General features: G+C 43.2%; 1 protein-coding gene across 3 annotated transcripts in view; it reads left to right on the top strand.

Annotated features, from left to right (window-relative positions):
- agap1 (ArfGAP with GTPase domain, ankyrin repeat and PH domain 1) overlaps positions 1-16,220 on the top strand; it is a 70,147-nt gene that overhangs the window by 25,645 nt on the left and 28,282 nt on the right. For 2 of the 3 annotated variants that reach the window (XM_086118242.1, XM_086118233.1), the window contains 6 exons: positions 1,969-2,054; positions 2,184-2,325; positions 3,452-3,586; positions 6,607-6,734; positions 7,858-8,013; positions 8,096-8,188. In XM_086118242.1, the coding sequence (XP_085974368.1) occupies positions 1,969-2,054; positions 2,184-2,325; positions 3,452-3,586; positions 6,607-6,734; positions 7,858-8,013; positions 8,096-8,188 (740 nt within the window). Of the gene's footprint in view, positions 1-1,503; positions 1,519-1,968; positions 2,055-2,183; positions 2,326-3,451; positions 3,587-6,606; positions 6,735-7,857; positions 8,014-8,095; positions 8,189-16,220 lie in introns of all 3 variants that reach the window. The other variant, XM_086118225.1, reaches the window with a different exon arrangement.

The following is a 16,220-nucleotide window of genomic DNA, read 5'->3' as shown; positions in this document are numbered from 1 at the left end:
TTTCCTCTTGGGTGTCGGGGCTAACAATAGCATAAGGAAGCATTCATGTCATTTAACAGGCTTTACAGTGGAACCTTGACTTGTGTGTTTAATTTGTTCCGTGACCGAGCTAAGTGCAGAGTGGTAGTAATCAGCTTGAAAGAGGCATGCTGCACCCCCCCTTTTTTTTTTTTAAAGAAATCTTCGGTATCTGGTTTGTATCTCAAAACTCAGAAGTTGGCTCACATCTAAGTCGCGGTACTATTCTATGAGGTTTGATGTCTTTTATGGTATTTACCTCTCTGCAATTGGCTATTCACCTTTGAAAAGCCTTCCCGTTATTTTGTTAGTGTCACTTAGATTGGAGTGTTGCACGTGTACGCGCTTGTCAGACAAGAGTAAAAAATTCTGATGGTTTCTTTTTTTGTCAAAGGAGCTTTTTTTATTTCTTTCTATGAGCGCATGCATCACGGGCTTTCCAAAACTTGTGGATATTTTGGTGTAAACGTTCCTGTTTCTGACCGCCAATTCCAGATTCCCTTATACTCCTCCACAAGGAGAAAAAAAACAAGCACACAATTTGCACATCCCTGTCTATTCACATTTGTGGTAGCTTTTTGTCTTGGACTCCTTTACCTTGGAGAACGGTGCAGAAATATACTGCAAGTAGTGATCCAATTAATAATATTCACTCTTGCAGGACCCGCCCCGAGGAAAGCATTCATATGCCCCAACAGGTCTTGATAGCAAAGAGAGCAGCATCTACCCAATTTATGTGGCTGCTCTTTACTTTCAGTGTCAGCTCTGTTAAAACTGACATTCTTATTGGTGAGAGTGCTGGTTTAAACTGTGACTGACTGCTGCAGGCCAAAATAAGTTTCTGTGTTGTTTTCAAATTCCTGGAGCCTAAAAATATGCCGTAGTCTTGATTCCCATGCCGACTGATTCAGAGCTGAGACGGTGGCTTTGGAACAGCACAGCAACCACAGCGCCACAAAGCCGCTAACCAGAACTATTCTGAGGCTGCACAGCCGGCAAAGCAGTGGCGGCTCCGGCTCTGTGGTGTGTTCACGGACGCTCAGACACAGAAGCATTTTCCCAGCCAAACCAGCGCGCGCGCGCAGCTGATTAAGCATCTTGAACCACCAAGTGTGTGCAAACAAGTTGCACATGGAAGCCATCACACGTTTCTAAATTCACTGCACACAAATAGAAACGCATGAGCCTTCATTGTTAAAAGGCATCTATTGACAATTCTGGAGTTTTCATTTGAATGCATCACCCTCAAGCACTTGGCTGTGATCTCTTGCTTGCCAGCGTAACGGTGGTATTAAGGCCAAAGATTTGCTCTCTTCACCCTTCTTTTGTGTGTGTGTGTGTGTGTGTGTGTGTGTGTGTGTGTGTGTGTGTGTGTGTGTGTGTGTGTGTGTGTGTGTGTGTGTGTGTGTGTGTGTGTGTGTGTGTGTGTGTGTGTGTGTGTGTGTGTTTTCCACTCTGTTTTCTACTTGCTTCTCGGTATACTAGCTGACGTGGATGCAGGTAACTATCCTCTTCTTCACCTTCCTCTCATGTTCATCATGCCCAGATAGCTGCAGCAGCCTGCCGAAGACAGCTTGGATTCCATTAAACAACATCATTGGTTCTGAAATGCAAACTATCTTGGAAGAAACTTAAAAACACTGAACCCCAAGCTGAACTCGCCTGGCTGATACAACCTTCATCTTAGTTTGCTCTTGGTCCCTTCTCATAATTACCAAGCATCCATCGTTATCGATTGAAGTAATCTTTCCTTACTTTTTAATGTCTCAGAGCTATAAATCAGCACTCATGTTCTCTCATCGACATCCGAGCGTTTTGCAAAGCTCAACATCTCCCAGTTAGAGGTTGTCAACACCCAATGTCATCCTTCCAATAGTATCATTCCGAATAGTCCAGTTGGCTCAACAGATGCCTAGTCACTTCATCTGATGCGAGCAATGCCTTCTTTAGGTGGTCGCTTTAAGAAGGAGATGGTGGTTGATGGGCAGAGTCACTTGTTGCTCATCAGGGATGAAGGGGGCCCCCCGGAGGCACAGGTTAGTACTGAAAGTATGGTGCACAACCCCAGTGACGACATGAGCATATCAAGATGGGGTCTGTTTGTGGGATCTGTCCGCGATGTGATGATCGGTTCCCTCTCCCAATTGGCTTATTTCTATCCGCAGTTCGCTTTGTGGGTGGATGCAGTCATCTTTGTCTTCAGTCTGGAGGATGAGAACAGCTTCCAGACAGTTTATCATTACTTCAACCGCCTTGCCAACTACAGGAACGCTGCGGACCTGCCACTGGTCTTAGTTGGCACCCAAGGTCTGACCTCTACACGCACACACGCGCGCGCGCACACACACACACACACACACACACACACACACACACACACACACACTCTGATGTCTTGCATTTTTTTTCTAGATACACTGTTGCCATCTAGTGGAGAGTTCTTATAGTCACATGTACAATGGAGGGGACGTTAAAGTACAGTGCTACGTTGACGCCATCAGATAAATTAGCTCCCTGATCAAGCTCGTAACTGAGTTCATTCGGATATCAAATCAATTACCCAAAGAAAAAAGCATTTCAATGTATACTTAATGAATTTTGTCATTTGAAATTAATAATAGTTTTAAAAAAAAGCAGACTTAAGTTTGACAGGAAACTTGAATTTTGGGGAGACAGAATTTTTTTCCCCCGTCCCATTTTGAAAGGGAATATTTACATTTCAATTTACCTTCGAGCCCATCCTCTAACGAGAAGTTTTTTTTTTACCTTTGTCGCAGTCCACTATTGTATTAATGCCCTTGATTTAGTGAGCTTTTTAATTGTGTTATTGTGTGTTGACCTTGACTCTTTTGTCTTCTTTATTGGGGTTGGTCATTAATTTCATATCTTTAACTATTCTACTCTTTTCCATTACTTTGGTTCCAGATTTGAAATTGCTTGGTTCCTTTCGAACTGTATTTACATACTCACACCCCCCGCCACCCTTCCTCCAAATGGTTTGTGAATATTGATAAACTATTTTTGTTTTATCTTGACTGAAAAATATAAATACACAAATTTATTATCAACATAGTTATATTAGATTCTGAACGTTTTATTACATTGAAGAATTCTGATGGTATTCACTCCTGGAAAAAAAATGCCAATGTTCAGTCATATTTTGTAGAGAACGTCGTGTGCAGTTGTCGTGTTTGAGAAGTGCTGTTCTCTTTTACTATGAGCTCACTTTCACCTTGAGCCAGCAGATGGCACCAAATGACAAGTTGTGCAACATGTTCTGTGAAAAGACTGTGGCATATACAGTACGTTCATTAAACAAGGGATAGACTTTGGTGTCCGATATTTTTGCTGTGTGTGTGTGTGTGTGTGTGTGTGTGTGTTTATTTATTTTGAGTTTGGGTTTATTCGCTGATATAGAAGTTTTTTTCCACAGATGCTATCAGCTCATCGAACCCAAGGGTGATTGACGACGGCCGGGCCAGAAAACTGTCCAACGACCTGAAGCGCTGCACCTACTATGAAACCTGTGCCACCTACGGCCTCAATGTGGAGCGCGTCTTCCAGGATGGTGAGAATCTTGATTGCAGAGTCCAGTCTTCTGGGAAGGTCACATTCCCTTGCTGCACATTCGCCAACTCTTAATCGCCCGTCAATTAGGGGGGAAATTGACCCGCTCAGCTATTTAGCTCTAACCGAACAGCAATTAAGTTTTATCATAGCGAGGGGAGCAAGGCAAGGAGGGGCACTGCAGAAGAGTGCCTTCCCCGGGAGGTTTCATAAAACACAGACGAATTAAAAGACAGACACGCCCACAGTTTTCAAGGTCCAGACATGGCTACTATTCCATGGTCCAGATGCTCAGCGTCCATACTAGATATGAAGCAATCCTCACTAAACCTATGGTGTATACATTCACAAGGAAGTTACAGTTTGCTTTATGCTTCGAAGAGTACGACTTGGCTGAGCTTCCATGTGGAAGGGAGTGCATGTTGGTTTGTTTTCACGAGCAGATGGTGTTGTTTGTTGACTTACTGAGTTTGAACAAAGCAGGGCAATGACGAGTTTTTCCTATATTATTGTAACTGTACCTCCATTTGTGTGCAATCGCGCCATCATTCATTTGCCTATCTATTCATTTTCACGCATGCTGAATCATATACACTGAATGCTTTAAAAAGCCATCAAGTGGCTTATGTCAAGCCAAAGAGAGAAACAGAAACACTCTACCTGCAATTGCAACAACAGTATTTTAACTTAATTAGTTGAGAATGTGAAAAAAAGTTGTACAAAAGAAGGGAAACAAATCCTGTCCAGCCACGAATGCTAGAAAGTGACTCTTTGTGAATACGGGTTATGGTTTGTATTAAGATTTGTGTGTTGTAGTTGTGTGGATGTGCACCATGCATTTGTCTCGTGTCCCGTTAAAACAAAACAGGAGAATATCAACCACTGGAGCAGACAATTGCTCGCCCCTTACATCGTCATCTGCATGTCTTGAAGTTGCAAATCAACATATTGAATGAGAGACAGCATTTATTTTTTCCCCCAATTGTATCTATCTTGTTACCATGGCAACTTCTGTGTAGGGAGCAAGGTGTCTTTTTTTTTTTTTTTTTTTAGATATTTGTTTTCATTTCTCAAATTACTTTTGAATGATGACAGTGCATGTGACCCATGAGTACACGCACACGCGTGTGCGCGTGCGTGCGAATTAGACAAGTAATGAGAAGTGAAGCCTCGTCCGGTTGGGAGAAGTGACCTCTGTGTGAGGGAAGGAGGGGGTAGGGGCGAGGTTGAATGCGCTGTGGTCCTCGTTCATCAGTGTGCTAATTTAATTAGCCTAATTATGGCGACATGAGCCCCAAATGCACACGCGCACACGTGCACGCTCGCACACACAAACACACATGGCTGTGGCTTCTTTCTCATCTGTCAGAGTGTGGAAGCCAAGCACATCGTTCACACTCTCTAACAAGCTAAGATGAGCACTCGCTAATGTTCATCCACTGCAACACATGCACACGTTCAGTTCACCTGCAGGCTAGATGTGTGCTCTTTGGAGAAGTAGACCATGAAAACAAGTTTACACCTTGTTTTAGTAATTGTATATCTCTTTGTGTGTGTTCAACTTGACGTGCATAAACACAATCCAAACAGCTCCATCACAAAAGTGATCATCATGAATGCATCGTTACCCCTTACCTTCCCACTAACCATAAGGCTGCAGGCTTGATCGGTGTTTGTGTGTTTGATTCTTTGTTTCATAATAATTGGGGCCGATTCTTCTTTAGTCCAGATTTGGGAATGAATGCAATTGTGTACTATTTATGCCACCTCTTGTGTTCATGGCACTTCCTGCCTGATAGACACTTGCCCTTTTCACAAAACTTCACCAAAGATTGTTATACTTTTGATTATCCAATTCTGTTGTAGTTGTTTATGATTAGTTGGCACCTTTAAATATAACTGATGCAACGTGCGCAGGATTTTTGGGATGTTGCCCGAACTACAGCTTTACATCGAATATTAGATTTTTAGGCTTTGAATGTCTCCGGTCTGACTGCAGACTCAGCGAGAACACATCCCTACACCACCATCACCACCATCGCCATCTTTATGTGCCATTCTGCCATAAATCTGATAAGAGCATTGATGTTAAAGCAAGTGGTCGCCTCTCACGCCAACTTTGTGATTGATGGAGAAAGATAAATTGTTAATTAAATGATTAAATAAAATGTGAGGTTTAAATATTTAGCATATCCTTATAAAAACTGTTCTTAACACATGCACTACCTCCTGCTGACCCAGCAGAGCACAGATCTATACAAACATCCACATAACAAATTTTTGGGGGACCGCGGGAAGAAGCCAGACCCCAAATGAACTTGGCACTGAAAAGCCTGAGCTCACACAGTACCCTCGTGCAGTAATTCCACTCAAATAAGATACTCTTTTCTTTCCACCTACCAAAGTTTGAACAAATTAAACAATGAGGTGGATTTCAAAACCTCCTTTATCATGTAACATTTTGTCGACAGTTTCGTGCTCTTTGTCTCAGTTATCAATCAGCCGTTATCAGCCATTGCAGGATCATTGCAGAGTGCATTTTGTCTCAGACACAAGTCGTAATCTCAAGTGAAACTTGTTTACCTGGTCTGGTTTGCCGCCTACTCTACCCTTCTCTCAGTGGCTGCCCTTGGCTCACCCCGTATCACCGGGAGGTAAATGTTTACGATGGGCTCTTCATCAACTAACTTTAATGAGTTCAATTAAAACAATCGCGTCGTCTGTGTTTATTGGATCTGAGAGACACTCAGCGAAGTCTTAACTCTCATCTCTTTTGAAGCAAGCTTGTGCCGGCGTTCATCCATGTTTGACATGTTCAACCTCTGTTCTGTTTTTGTCAGTGGTAGAAAGATGATTAATTTTACGCTTTTTAATTTGCAAGTCTTTGCCGCTGAGATTGACTCCCTTTAATTTTTTGAGCTCCAATGTGGCAAATTGTCACCCCCCCAGGTCAAGCATTTGCATAGTACTGTATCTGTCCTGTACTGTATCTAAGATGAACAATGATGTTTTGTATTGCAGTTGCTCAGAAGATCGTTGCCACTCGGAAGAAGCAGCAGCTGTCCATAGGCCCATGCAAATCCCTCCCAAACTCCCCGAGTCACTCGTCCATTTGTACGCCGCAGGTGTCCAATGTCCAGGTCAACCAGGTTAGTGGGGCCACTCAAGGCCAGGTGGCGCCTCACTTTTTCCAGAAATTACTGTTGTTGTTGTTTTTTGTCTAAATTTAATTGTAGAGTCTTCACAAAAAACAACATTGATGGCATAAATATAAATACATTGGTGTCATATTTTGGATGTGTAACTGTCATAATTCATGGCGTCATGTCATTAATGTGCAGTTCAAATGTTGCAGTATTTCCTATCACTCCACTTTTTACACTCCATTGCAACACAAAGGTGACAATCTGTCAACCAATCATTGGACATCAGTGTGTCTCATTTCACCATTGACAAGCGATACATATTTCACTGCCACTATGCTCACGATAAGTTAGATATCTTCAGCCCCTGGATGAAATGTCAACGGTTAACAATAATGCTTAGAATGATTGTAATATTTTGACACAACTGGCGAATCAAAATATGAGGAAGAGCTCCTAGCATGACCAACCGCACTATAACCATTACATGTCAATTTAATTTGATAGCAAAATTCACAGCAGGTGTTTGAGCTATGAAATGTTCTATGTCCACTTCCATGTCCTTTTGTGACTCTTCCAGTGTCTGTGTATCTGTAGCAATGCGCCAGTAATGGTCTCAGCTCACTGGCAGCATCTTTTTTTGAGCCCTTGCAACAGAGAGATGCAGTTTATCAACTTGATGTCAAAAGGTGAACAGCATGACAAAGAGGACTGTTTGAATGCCACTTTGAATTGAGGCGCGAAATGTATTGGTTCATTCAGACGCCAAATGCCTGTTGTGAATTTTGCCATTCACCTTCTTGTTAGAGAACCGCAAGTTGTGCAAAAAGTATGAAATGCCGAACAGTTGAACATATGCATTCAAATGGTTACAGATGGTTAAATTAGGTTCATTTTTAAATAGTATAATGCATTTTGGGTTAATCCTGAAATTTCACCCAACAGTCTAATATACTGAACTTTCTTGGGAGTAGTGACTTGCACATCAGTGGTACTGAGCGGATATTATGGACAAAAACAACAACTCTAACCAGATGACACCATCTTGCTTTGTGGAATGGAGCTTCAGTTCCCTGCCCAAGCACAATTACCGAACTTGTTACACGTCGTAAATGTCTTGTTGTTTTAGACAAGTAATGGCGGCGGCAGTTTGAGTGATTACTCGTCATCGGTGCCATCCACGCCGAGCACGAGCCAGAAGGAGCTACGCATTGATGTTCCGCAGAGCACTAATACGCCCACGCCCGTCCGCAAGCAGTCCAAGCGGCGCTCCAACCTCTTCACCGTCAGTTTGTGTGAATGTGTGCTTGATGCTTTTTGATGACATCATTGCGATTGGGAATGATCAGCCTGCCTCTCTTCCACAGTCAAGGAAGACCAGCGAGACGGACAAGGATAAGAAAGGCCTAGAGGCTCGCGCCGACAGCATTGGCAGCGGGCGAGCCATTCCCATCAAACAGGTAAAACTTCCTGTGTGCTAGCTCTTCATTAAGAGTGAAATCACACACTTGACATCAATTAGAGCACCAAGCTCTCCTGGGTGCTCCAAGCGCATCATTAGTAGACACACGCCTCCTCTCCCTCTGTTCCCCCACTTGATCGCCCACTTCATGCCATCGCGTCACACTTCAAGCTGCTTCCTTTGCATTCGTCCGCTCATCTGCAGCTGAGCGCTCTGGCGGACGCGGTAGCGTTTTCAAGGAATAAAGGACCGAGAGGAGGGGGAGGGCGAGCAACCCGCTGTGACGGTGAGGGGAACGTTGGAATTGGCTCTTAATTTGCGGCCAACGCGTCGCAGCAGCGGCGGGCTCTCCTCCCGACAAGCATATCAGGCAATTAGCAAGTGCTAATCATGACCCTCGTGTCGGCGCCGCAGCCTCGTTTGTAATCTCTTAATGAACAAATTGCATCTCTGATTAGGGGCCGTCTCACCGGGAGAGAGCAGGCGAGACCGCAGCGGAGGCATCCGTAATTGCCTCGGGATGGCGTTCCCATCGTGTATTTCAAAACTTGTGATGTAAATGCATCTTAGTGGGCAGACTCCAGATTTTTTGTGGTATCCATTTAGTTTGAGGGCAGGTAGAGTGCCTTAAACACATGACTTGTTTTGAAGAGTAATCATCATTATCTAACAAGGATAGTTAAGCTATTGCCCAGTGTAAAACAAATGTCACCGCTCATGCGCGTGTATGTGGGTGTCTGCCATTATCGCATCAAAATGAAAGTGGCCTCTTCATGTTATAATCTATGTTTCTCTTCCTCATGTCCTGCTGCGTGTTCACCAGACAGGTCAAACGAAATGGCTAGAGTCTGAACCCTCACAAGAGCTGTCAGTCATAAAGATTAGAGAGGAAATCAGTTGGACGATGCATAGAGTGTTTATGGGGGTTTGAACTCCAGTGAGCTTACCTGTATGCCATTTGGTGAGTACTCGTGATCTCATTAGAGCGACTCTGGGCCACTCGAGGTGATGCCGGTTCAGCCTGCCTCTTTCTTAAAGAAGAGCGTTTTTGCGAGAGGCACACTCATTAAAAATACCCATTGCAGTGGTTGAGTCACATTAACAAGAACAGTCTGACCTGTGCACGTACAGTATTATGTTTACACATTTGGCTTTTTCAATCATGCACATTTATCCATAGTATAATGCATATTAGTGAATGTCGTTTTTGTCACATTCTCATGGCTTCCCTCAGCCGCTGGGAGGTCATATGTTCACCTCCAAATAAGTAGGAAAAAAATCCAGATTTATGATACTTGTAATTGCTGTTTTCCATCAAATGTTGGCAAAATTACATGAAGCGATGTGATGGAACGTTCTTCGGATATGAGTTTCTGCAGACCTAATGGTGAGCGAAATGTCCCGCTGAATAATAAACCTTGGAATCATTTTTTTCTGGAATGCAGCGGATGCATCCAGCTTTGTTTACTCCTCCACATCTGCTCCACTTCACTAATTAGCCGCTAATTGGCGCAGAGAAGGCGAACAGCTCACTCAAGTCTCTGTCAGGCAGTTTACCGGGGAGTCCTAGGAACTAATGACGGCCCAGCAAACTTGTATGCCAAGTGCACGCAAAAAAAGGACCCCAAGGCAGCCGTTGATAGCTGTCGATTAAACATTTAATGTTGACCAATCTTGCCAGGATTCTCCCCAAATTGCTTGTGGAACTAAACATGCTGCAGAAGTTGTACAGAAACTGCATGCGATGTCACAAAGACACAAATTGACCTAACTTCTGCTAAACTTGAGCCAGCATGGTTTTTCAAATGAAATCAAATCAATGGATTAAAAAAAAAAATTGGAATAATTAATCTCTTGAAGGAAAGTAGTCACAGCCTCCGATACAAAAGAGACTCACTCTACAATGGCACAAATATGTAATGAAGAGAAGAACGTTAGCAACAAAACAGCGGACCCTCACACTTGCGGATTCACCTCTTTGGGGATTTTTTTTCAATATTTTTCTTTTTTGGGTGGTAACCAAACCCTGATTTTCATGGAGAACATACCTTGAGGGTTTATCAGCATTTTGAGAAGAATTTGAGTGGTTTGAATAATATCCCCCACCAATGTATTTCAGTGGGTGTCGATTATGCACTAAGTAACTCTATCACAGTTAAAAAGTAAAATGCCAACTTTGGAAAATGTGACGTGAAAAAAAACCCAATGAGGTGTGCAATGCTATGTGATTAGCGGGGGAATGCACCAGTTTTCTAAAAATGACGTTTCAAAAGTAATGTAAACTCTGAAAGGATAAGTCAACATGATTACCTGAAATCATAATGACAGGAGCAGATCGTAGCATGATGAAAAAAGCAAACTGGTGTCAGTCAACATTAAGTTGCATGCATGCGTGCGTGCGCCTTGCACTAATGCAGGAAGATGAATGATGTGTGATGAAGAGAATCTTGTCAGGAATAGAGGGGGCTGTCAATACAGTTAATGCCTTGCAGACTTTCTTACTGACCTGAACATCTACTACCTACATTCCCTGATCATAATATTTCAATTGAATAAGGTTGAATTTTTAAATGAGGTTCATTTTATGTGGGCCAATGAAAGCTTATTGATTCCGGTTCTGATTATTAGCCAAAAATAAAAATCCCTATGTAGCGGTTATATTTTATCCTAGGCTGCCAAGATTTCAATATCTTTGAAAGAGTGTGTGCTTGAAGACCGTGTTAAACATGTCAATTTTTTTCCCTTTTCCAAAATCACTTCCCATTTTGATCTTCAAAAATGTCCCAGGGTTGGCAGGTCTGCAACAATATCTGTCTTCCATCCATGCTCAGAGCATTCCACTGCCCAACATGCCCATAGGATGTTCAATTGAACCCCACCCCCAGCCCCTAACATTAATCATCTACTGCAGAGGTCCCCAGCCGCCGGTCCGGTCCGCGGGTCATTTGGTACCGGACCGCACAGAAAGAACTTACATTAATTCCGTTTTATTGATTTCGGAATACGAAAGATGTTTTATTTTGAAAAATTACCAGATTCTCCGTTACATCCGTCTGTGTCACTCTTGGCGCACGTCAAGCCACGCTTCTCCGTCACGTGACCGATTAGTTCAAAACAAAACGCAGGAGCTCGTAAAATGAGTTTTAAAAAACTGCTCGAGATCGCAAATGACGGCGGCCTTAAAAGTATGTTCGAGACAACAACTCTGCCGGTGTTCTGGATTAAAGTTATGGTTGAATACTCTGAGATCGCCACAATAGCACTGTTGCTATTTCCAACACCCTACTTGTGTGAAGCGGGGGGGTTTCTGCAGCAACGGCAACTAAAACAAAATTACGAAGTAGACTGGACATAAATCACACACGTCAGGTGTCATTTTCTCCTATTTCTCCTATTTGCTCGGGGCTCGCACTGATTTAGCATTGTGGTGAGTGGTCATTTTCATGCACTTTGAATTTGCGTTGTATCGTATTTTGATTAAACATTACCATAGCGATCAGATTAGACGCTCCTCATGTTTATTATCTTTCGAAAACACCATGGTTTGCATGCAGCTCATACCATATATATTCATACCATATATCAGCCTTCCTCAACTGGCGGACCGCGATCCACGACCGGACCGCCGACCTCCTCTGTCCAGACCCTCTGCAAATTGTATAAAACAATAAATTATAAAGTGATTTTACATGATACATTTTATATTTTTGGACTATAATCTGCGCATTACCGCGATCGCTTGTTAAAATTATCCGTTGTATTTGCGTGCACTAACAGATGTATTGCAAAGGACCGCAGCAGCGCGACTGTGTGTGTATAATGTTTCACTAACTGGAGACCCTGGCTGAGCAGGGCATGTCGGCGATAACGATGCGCTGATTGGCTCCTCTGAATTTAAGGTGTGCCCATACATAAGCGTCATAAGTGTCTATCCCAATACACACGCATTCAAAATGGATGATTGTGTCAGGAAACAGACGCATGCGCGACGCCACAGTGTGCTCACAGATTCAGCCCAGGAGAGCCGCACACAGACAATTACACAAGACGAATCGCGGGAGGTTTCGATTGTGTGCAGTTTTGCTCCCGTCTACCCGGGGATCTTTGCAGCTGTTTATCAGCAGAACACCACAACATGATAAATGAACATCACAATGGCGTCCTCAAATAATATTTGCATGCCTCAGACATTGCATTCACCTTTAGTGGAAGAACAGCACTGCACATTCCTGTGCTCCCTTGTGTCAGTATTTAAAATGGTTCTTAACTTCTCTTCTGATATGTTTTTCAGTGATTTCAGAGGGGATGTGAAAAGGGAAATTGTACAAATGAAAAGGATATTTTTGTTTTCATGTTTAGTATTTATTTTGGTAAAATGAGTATTTTGTTTTGCTTTTGTTAAATTAAGGGAAAAAAAGACAACTACTGTTGAACAAAGTTAAAGTAAAAATGTCTTATTTCCCTAAAAGGGCTATTTCTATTATTAAGCAGGGACAACTTAACAAAATAAGAGAGTTCCTGTGCCTCAACACAATACCTCTCATTATTTGCTGTGTACTGGCAAAGTGAATAATTATTTTCATGCACCCCATTATTGGTTGGTTGTGAGGAGTGTTGATTTGTATAAGCTTGGCTTGACCATACTAAATGGGCATATAGCCCTGCTCCCCATGACCGCCGTGCATGGGACCGGACCTTGGTCTTATTAAAAAAAAAAAAGTGGACCTACAGCATTTCTAGTTGAGGACCACTGCCATATATATTTATTTATCCGCCTGAAAATATTGTCTGACATAAACCGGTCCGTGGGGCAAAAAAGGTTGGGGACCCCTCATCTACTGTACATCTGAATGCAGTAGATTTGGTCCAAGGGAAAGGCAGAATGCAGCCTTCTCGGTTTGCGCCATCCACACAAACAGAGTGAACCATACCAAACCCAGCGCTCCACAAAGAACGTGCAAAAACACATTCACAAACCCATTAGGGAAATGAACTTTGAATTTTTGATGTGTTTCAGTGTTTTTGAAATGCCAATCGAATGAATACTGCTATGAGCAATAAGTGAAAATGGGAACCTTTGACCTGGTGAATTTCGGTGACCTTGCTCACTGTTGGTGAGATAATAGTTTTCGTGGTATACTTCCTGACATGGGACAGTACTCCTTCCTGTAAGGAGGCGATTAAGTGCTGTAATTGGCTCTCTGCGTTGCAGACGAGTACGGGGCTGGCTGGTTTTGACAAGTGTGCTCGTCCCCTCTCGGCGCCTGCTGCTTTGTCAGGAGTTAAATTGCATGGTTAATTCGGATGTTATTTACCCTGTAATTCATTAGTTAGGGCCGCCATTGGCGGCTTGCAGGCTGTAATTTCACGCTTGGCAATAAAAGATGTCTCATAATCTGCTTCATTTAGCAGCCAAAGAATTTAATGAAATTAACTGTGGCCCTAATTAAGACGGTGAATATTAAAGACCTGCCATCAAGGCTTTAACGAGGGTGACACTATCCGCATTTCGCCGGATCCGAAAAATATCATTTCCCCGTGAAAGGTTGTCACTGCTCGGAGCCATTTTGGCCATCATGACATTTTTGTCACGCACACTCACCCCTGCAAATGAGATTTTGCAGGGGGCGTCACTCCCATTTTAGTCGGAGGAATAATTAAAACATGCCAAACAGGCGTCAATCAAAGAACATTCTCATTATGCCTCATCTCCAGTTTTTGTTTGCCACGGGCTTGTCGCATGATGACCGTTGTTGGCCTGAGGGACTTCTGTGTTTTATGTCTGTTAATACACTGAAACTAACTGCTCGAGTAAGCTTTTGGGTTTGTTATTCATTATCCCGATTGCCAATTTCCTTGGTTACTAACCCCGTCCTGTAGGAGAAGTGACCCTGAGCCAACTTTATTTTTGTCGTGAGAATCTGTATTTAGCACAAAGCAATTGCCAAGAATGTGGAAACTTTGTAAAACTGTGAACCAGTGAGGCATGTGGTTGATCACATCTCAGCCATCGGAACCATTTGGCTAAGCTGTCTGCAATCTCGGTACATCCACACACGTCTGAAAGCATGATGGATGAGCTGCGATGGCCAGCGCGATAGAGGAGGCAGCGTCCAGCTTCCCTCCCACCCACTGTCACCCCCCTTAAGTCTGCTGTCTAAGGGTGACACCTCCAATTTAGCTTCTTGCTCTTGTGGGATTCCCATGAACAAAAGGCCTGTGGCCCCTCAGAGATCAGCCCGTTCTGTGGAGAGCGTGTCCTCCTCTGTCTCGCCGATTGAGCGCCCTCTGTATCTCTTTTTGGATCACACCCGGGACTATCCATTGTGTGAGCAACATCGGGCTGATGGAGGGATTAAATACTCTATTAGTTTATAGCAGACCAGGAAAGTTTCTTTACTGCATCACAAAAGAGGCTTGGGGGAGAGCTCGCTTAATGTGTTCTGAGTAAGGAGCGCTTAGATTGGTAGATTTGGGAAAAAAACATTCCTGAAGAACAAATTGTGGAGTTTGGAACTGGTTGTTGGAGCGATGCTAATTGGTCTCCTGAAGAATTTTTTGTTATTTTTGTTTGGTGGTTTATCGTGACGTTTTTTTTTTTTTTTTTTTCCTACCTAAGATAGCCACCTTGGCGCCGCAGTCCGGAAAACCCTGATCTAATCATTACTCTCCTAAATTAAAGGTATGAAAGTAATTAACTAAGTCTAGTACGATGCGTGTAGACTAAGATGTGTCATAATTCATATCCAATAGTGATAGAATAATGATCATGTAAAATCCCGTGCATAATATGCATTTTTTTTTCATTCCGCCCCTTATATAAATAATCAAACATGGTCGTTGAACACAGTTTAATTAATCATATGCAACCGATGATTCTGATTCTGATGTCAACATGGTCGCAATCAAACCCCAACCTCCATGTTGGGAGACGACCACGCTATCACTGAGCCATGCCACCCTATTGTCCAGTAGAGCCAATAATTTTTTTTAATTTTTATTTTGCATCTCCATATGCACGGACATTGGCGTGATGTTAACCTACTGCAATACTAAGTCAGGGTTGATTGTTGAGACCCCATTCTGTGAGTACTAACACCAAATTTGTGACTTCCCGGTTTTCTGGAAAGTAGTGTAGGCCTATTCAACATCTTTGTCTGACACGTGACTGCTGAACGACCCTCAGGTACGAGCCTGGTGTCTCATCTAATGAATGACCTCATCTCTCTGCTTCCCGTCAACAAGCGACCTTTCCGAAGCACTACTTCTTTTCAGTCTTTACTCACCATCCAGCTTCCTCTACCTGAGCTTAACTGTGACGCTCGCCAGCGCCTTTGGACATTTTTGGATGGTGAAAAAATGACATCATCTCCCCATCAAACGAGCCTCCCCTACCTCCCCCGCCAGCTATCGACCTTTTCCTAAGCACTAGGCCACAATACTTCATGGGGCAGGGAAGTGCCAAGTGAGTATATCTGAGGACATATTTCCCCCACACAGAGACCTTGTGTGCTGTCATGACAGCCAGTCCGCTCCTGAAGGCGAATTGTGCCGTGCATGTCACCGAGCCTGCAGATGCACATAATGAAATATATTAGCCGTCAGCGTTCAGTTCGCCTCACCCTCATGCAAAGTGATCGCATGCAGGACGGATGACTCAAATGAATCCGCTGATGTCTCCTGTCCCAAAAAGTCTTTTGGACAGACCATTGTGAGGAATGTTAAGCAGTGAAGCACCCACCCCCGGGTCACTACAATCTTGGACACCTTCTGACTATTTCTTTTTGGCACACATTACTGAAATATAAAGAATGCGTGTATGAGGTGTATCAGAAAAGTGACGTAGTGGTGTTTACAAAGGCTGTCTTTCAGATCCAAAATACAAGTTTTCCCCTTCAGAGTAATCACCCTGGAGTCTAAACATACTTTCTCTGCCTTGTCTGTCTTATCAAGATTACGCTGGGATCCTCAACAGCTCTGTTGTCCTTGCCATTCTGCTGTCATGCACTTCTTCAAAACTGCTCCCCTTG

Source organism: Hippocampus guttulatus, chromosome 1 (genome assembly GCF_054856545.1).
Source record: "Hippocampus guttulatus isolate MCC_2025c chromosome 1, RoL_Hgut_1.0, whole genome shotgun sequence".
Classification (NCBI taxonomy): Eukaryota; Metazoa; Chordata; class Actinopteri; order Syngnathiformes; family Syngnathidae; genus Hippocampus; species Hippocampus guttulatus.
Note: the sequence above shows the minus strand (reverse complement) of the source record. Positions and strands in the feature narration are given on the sequence as shown.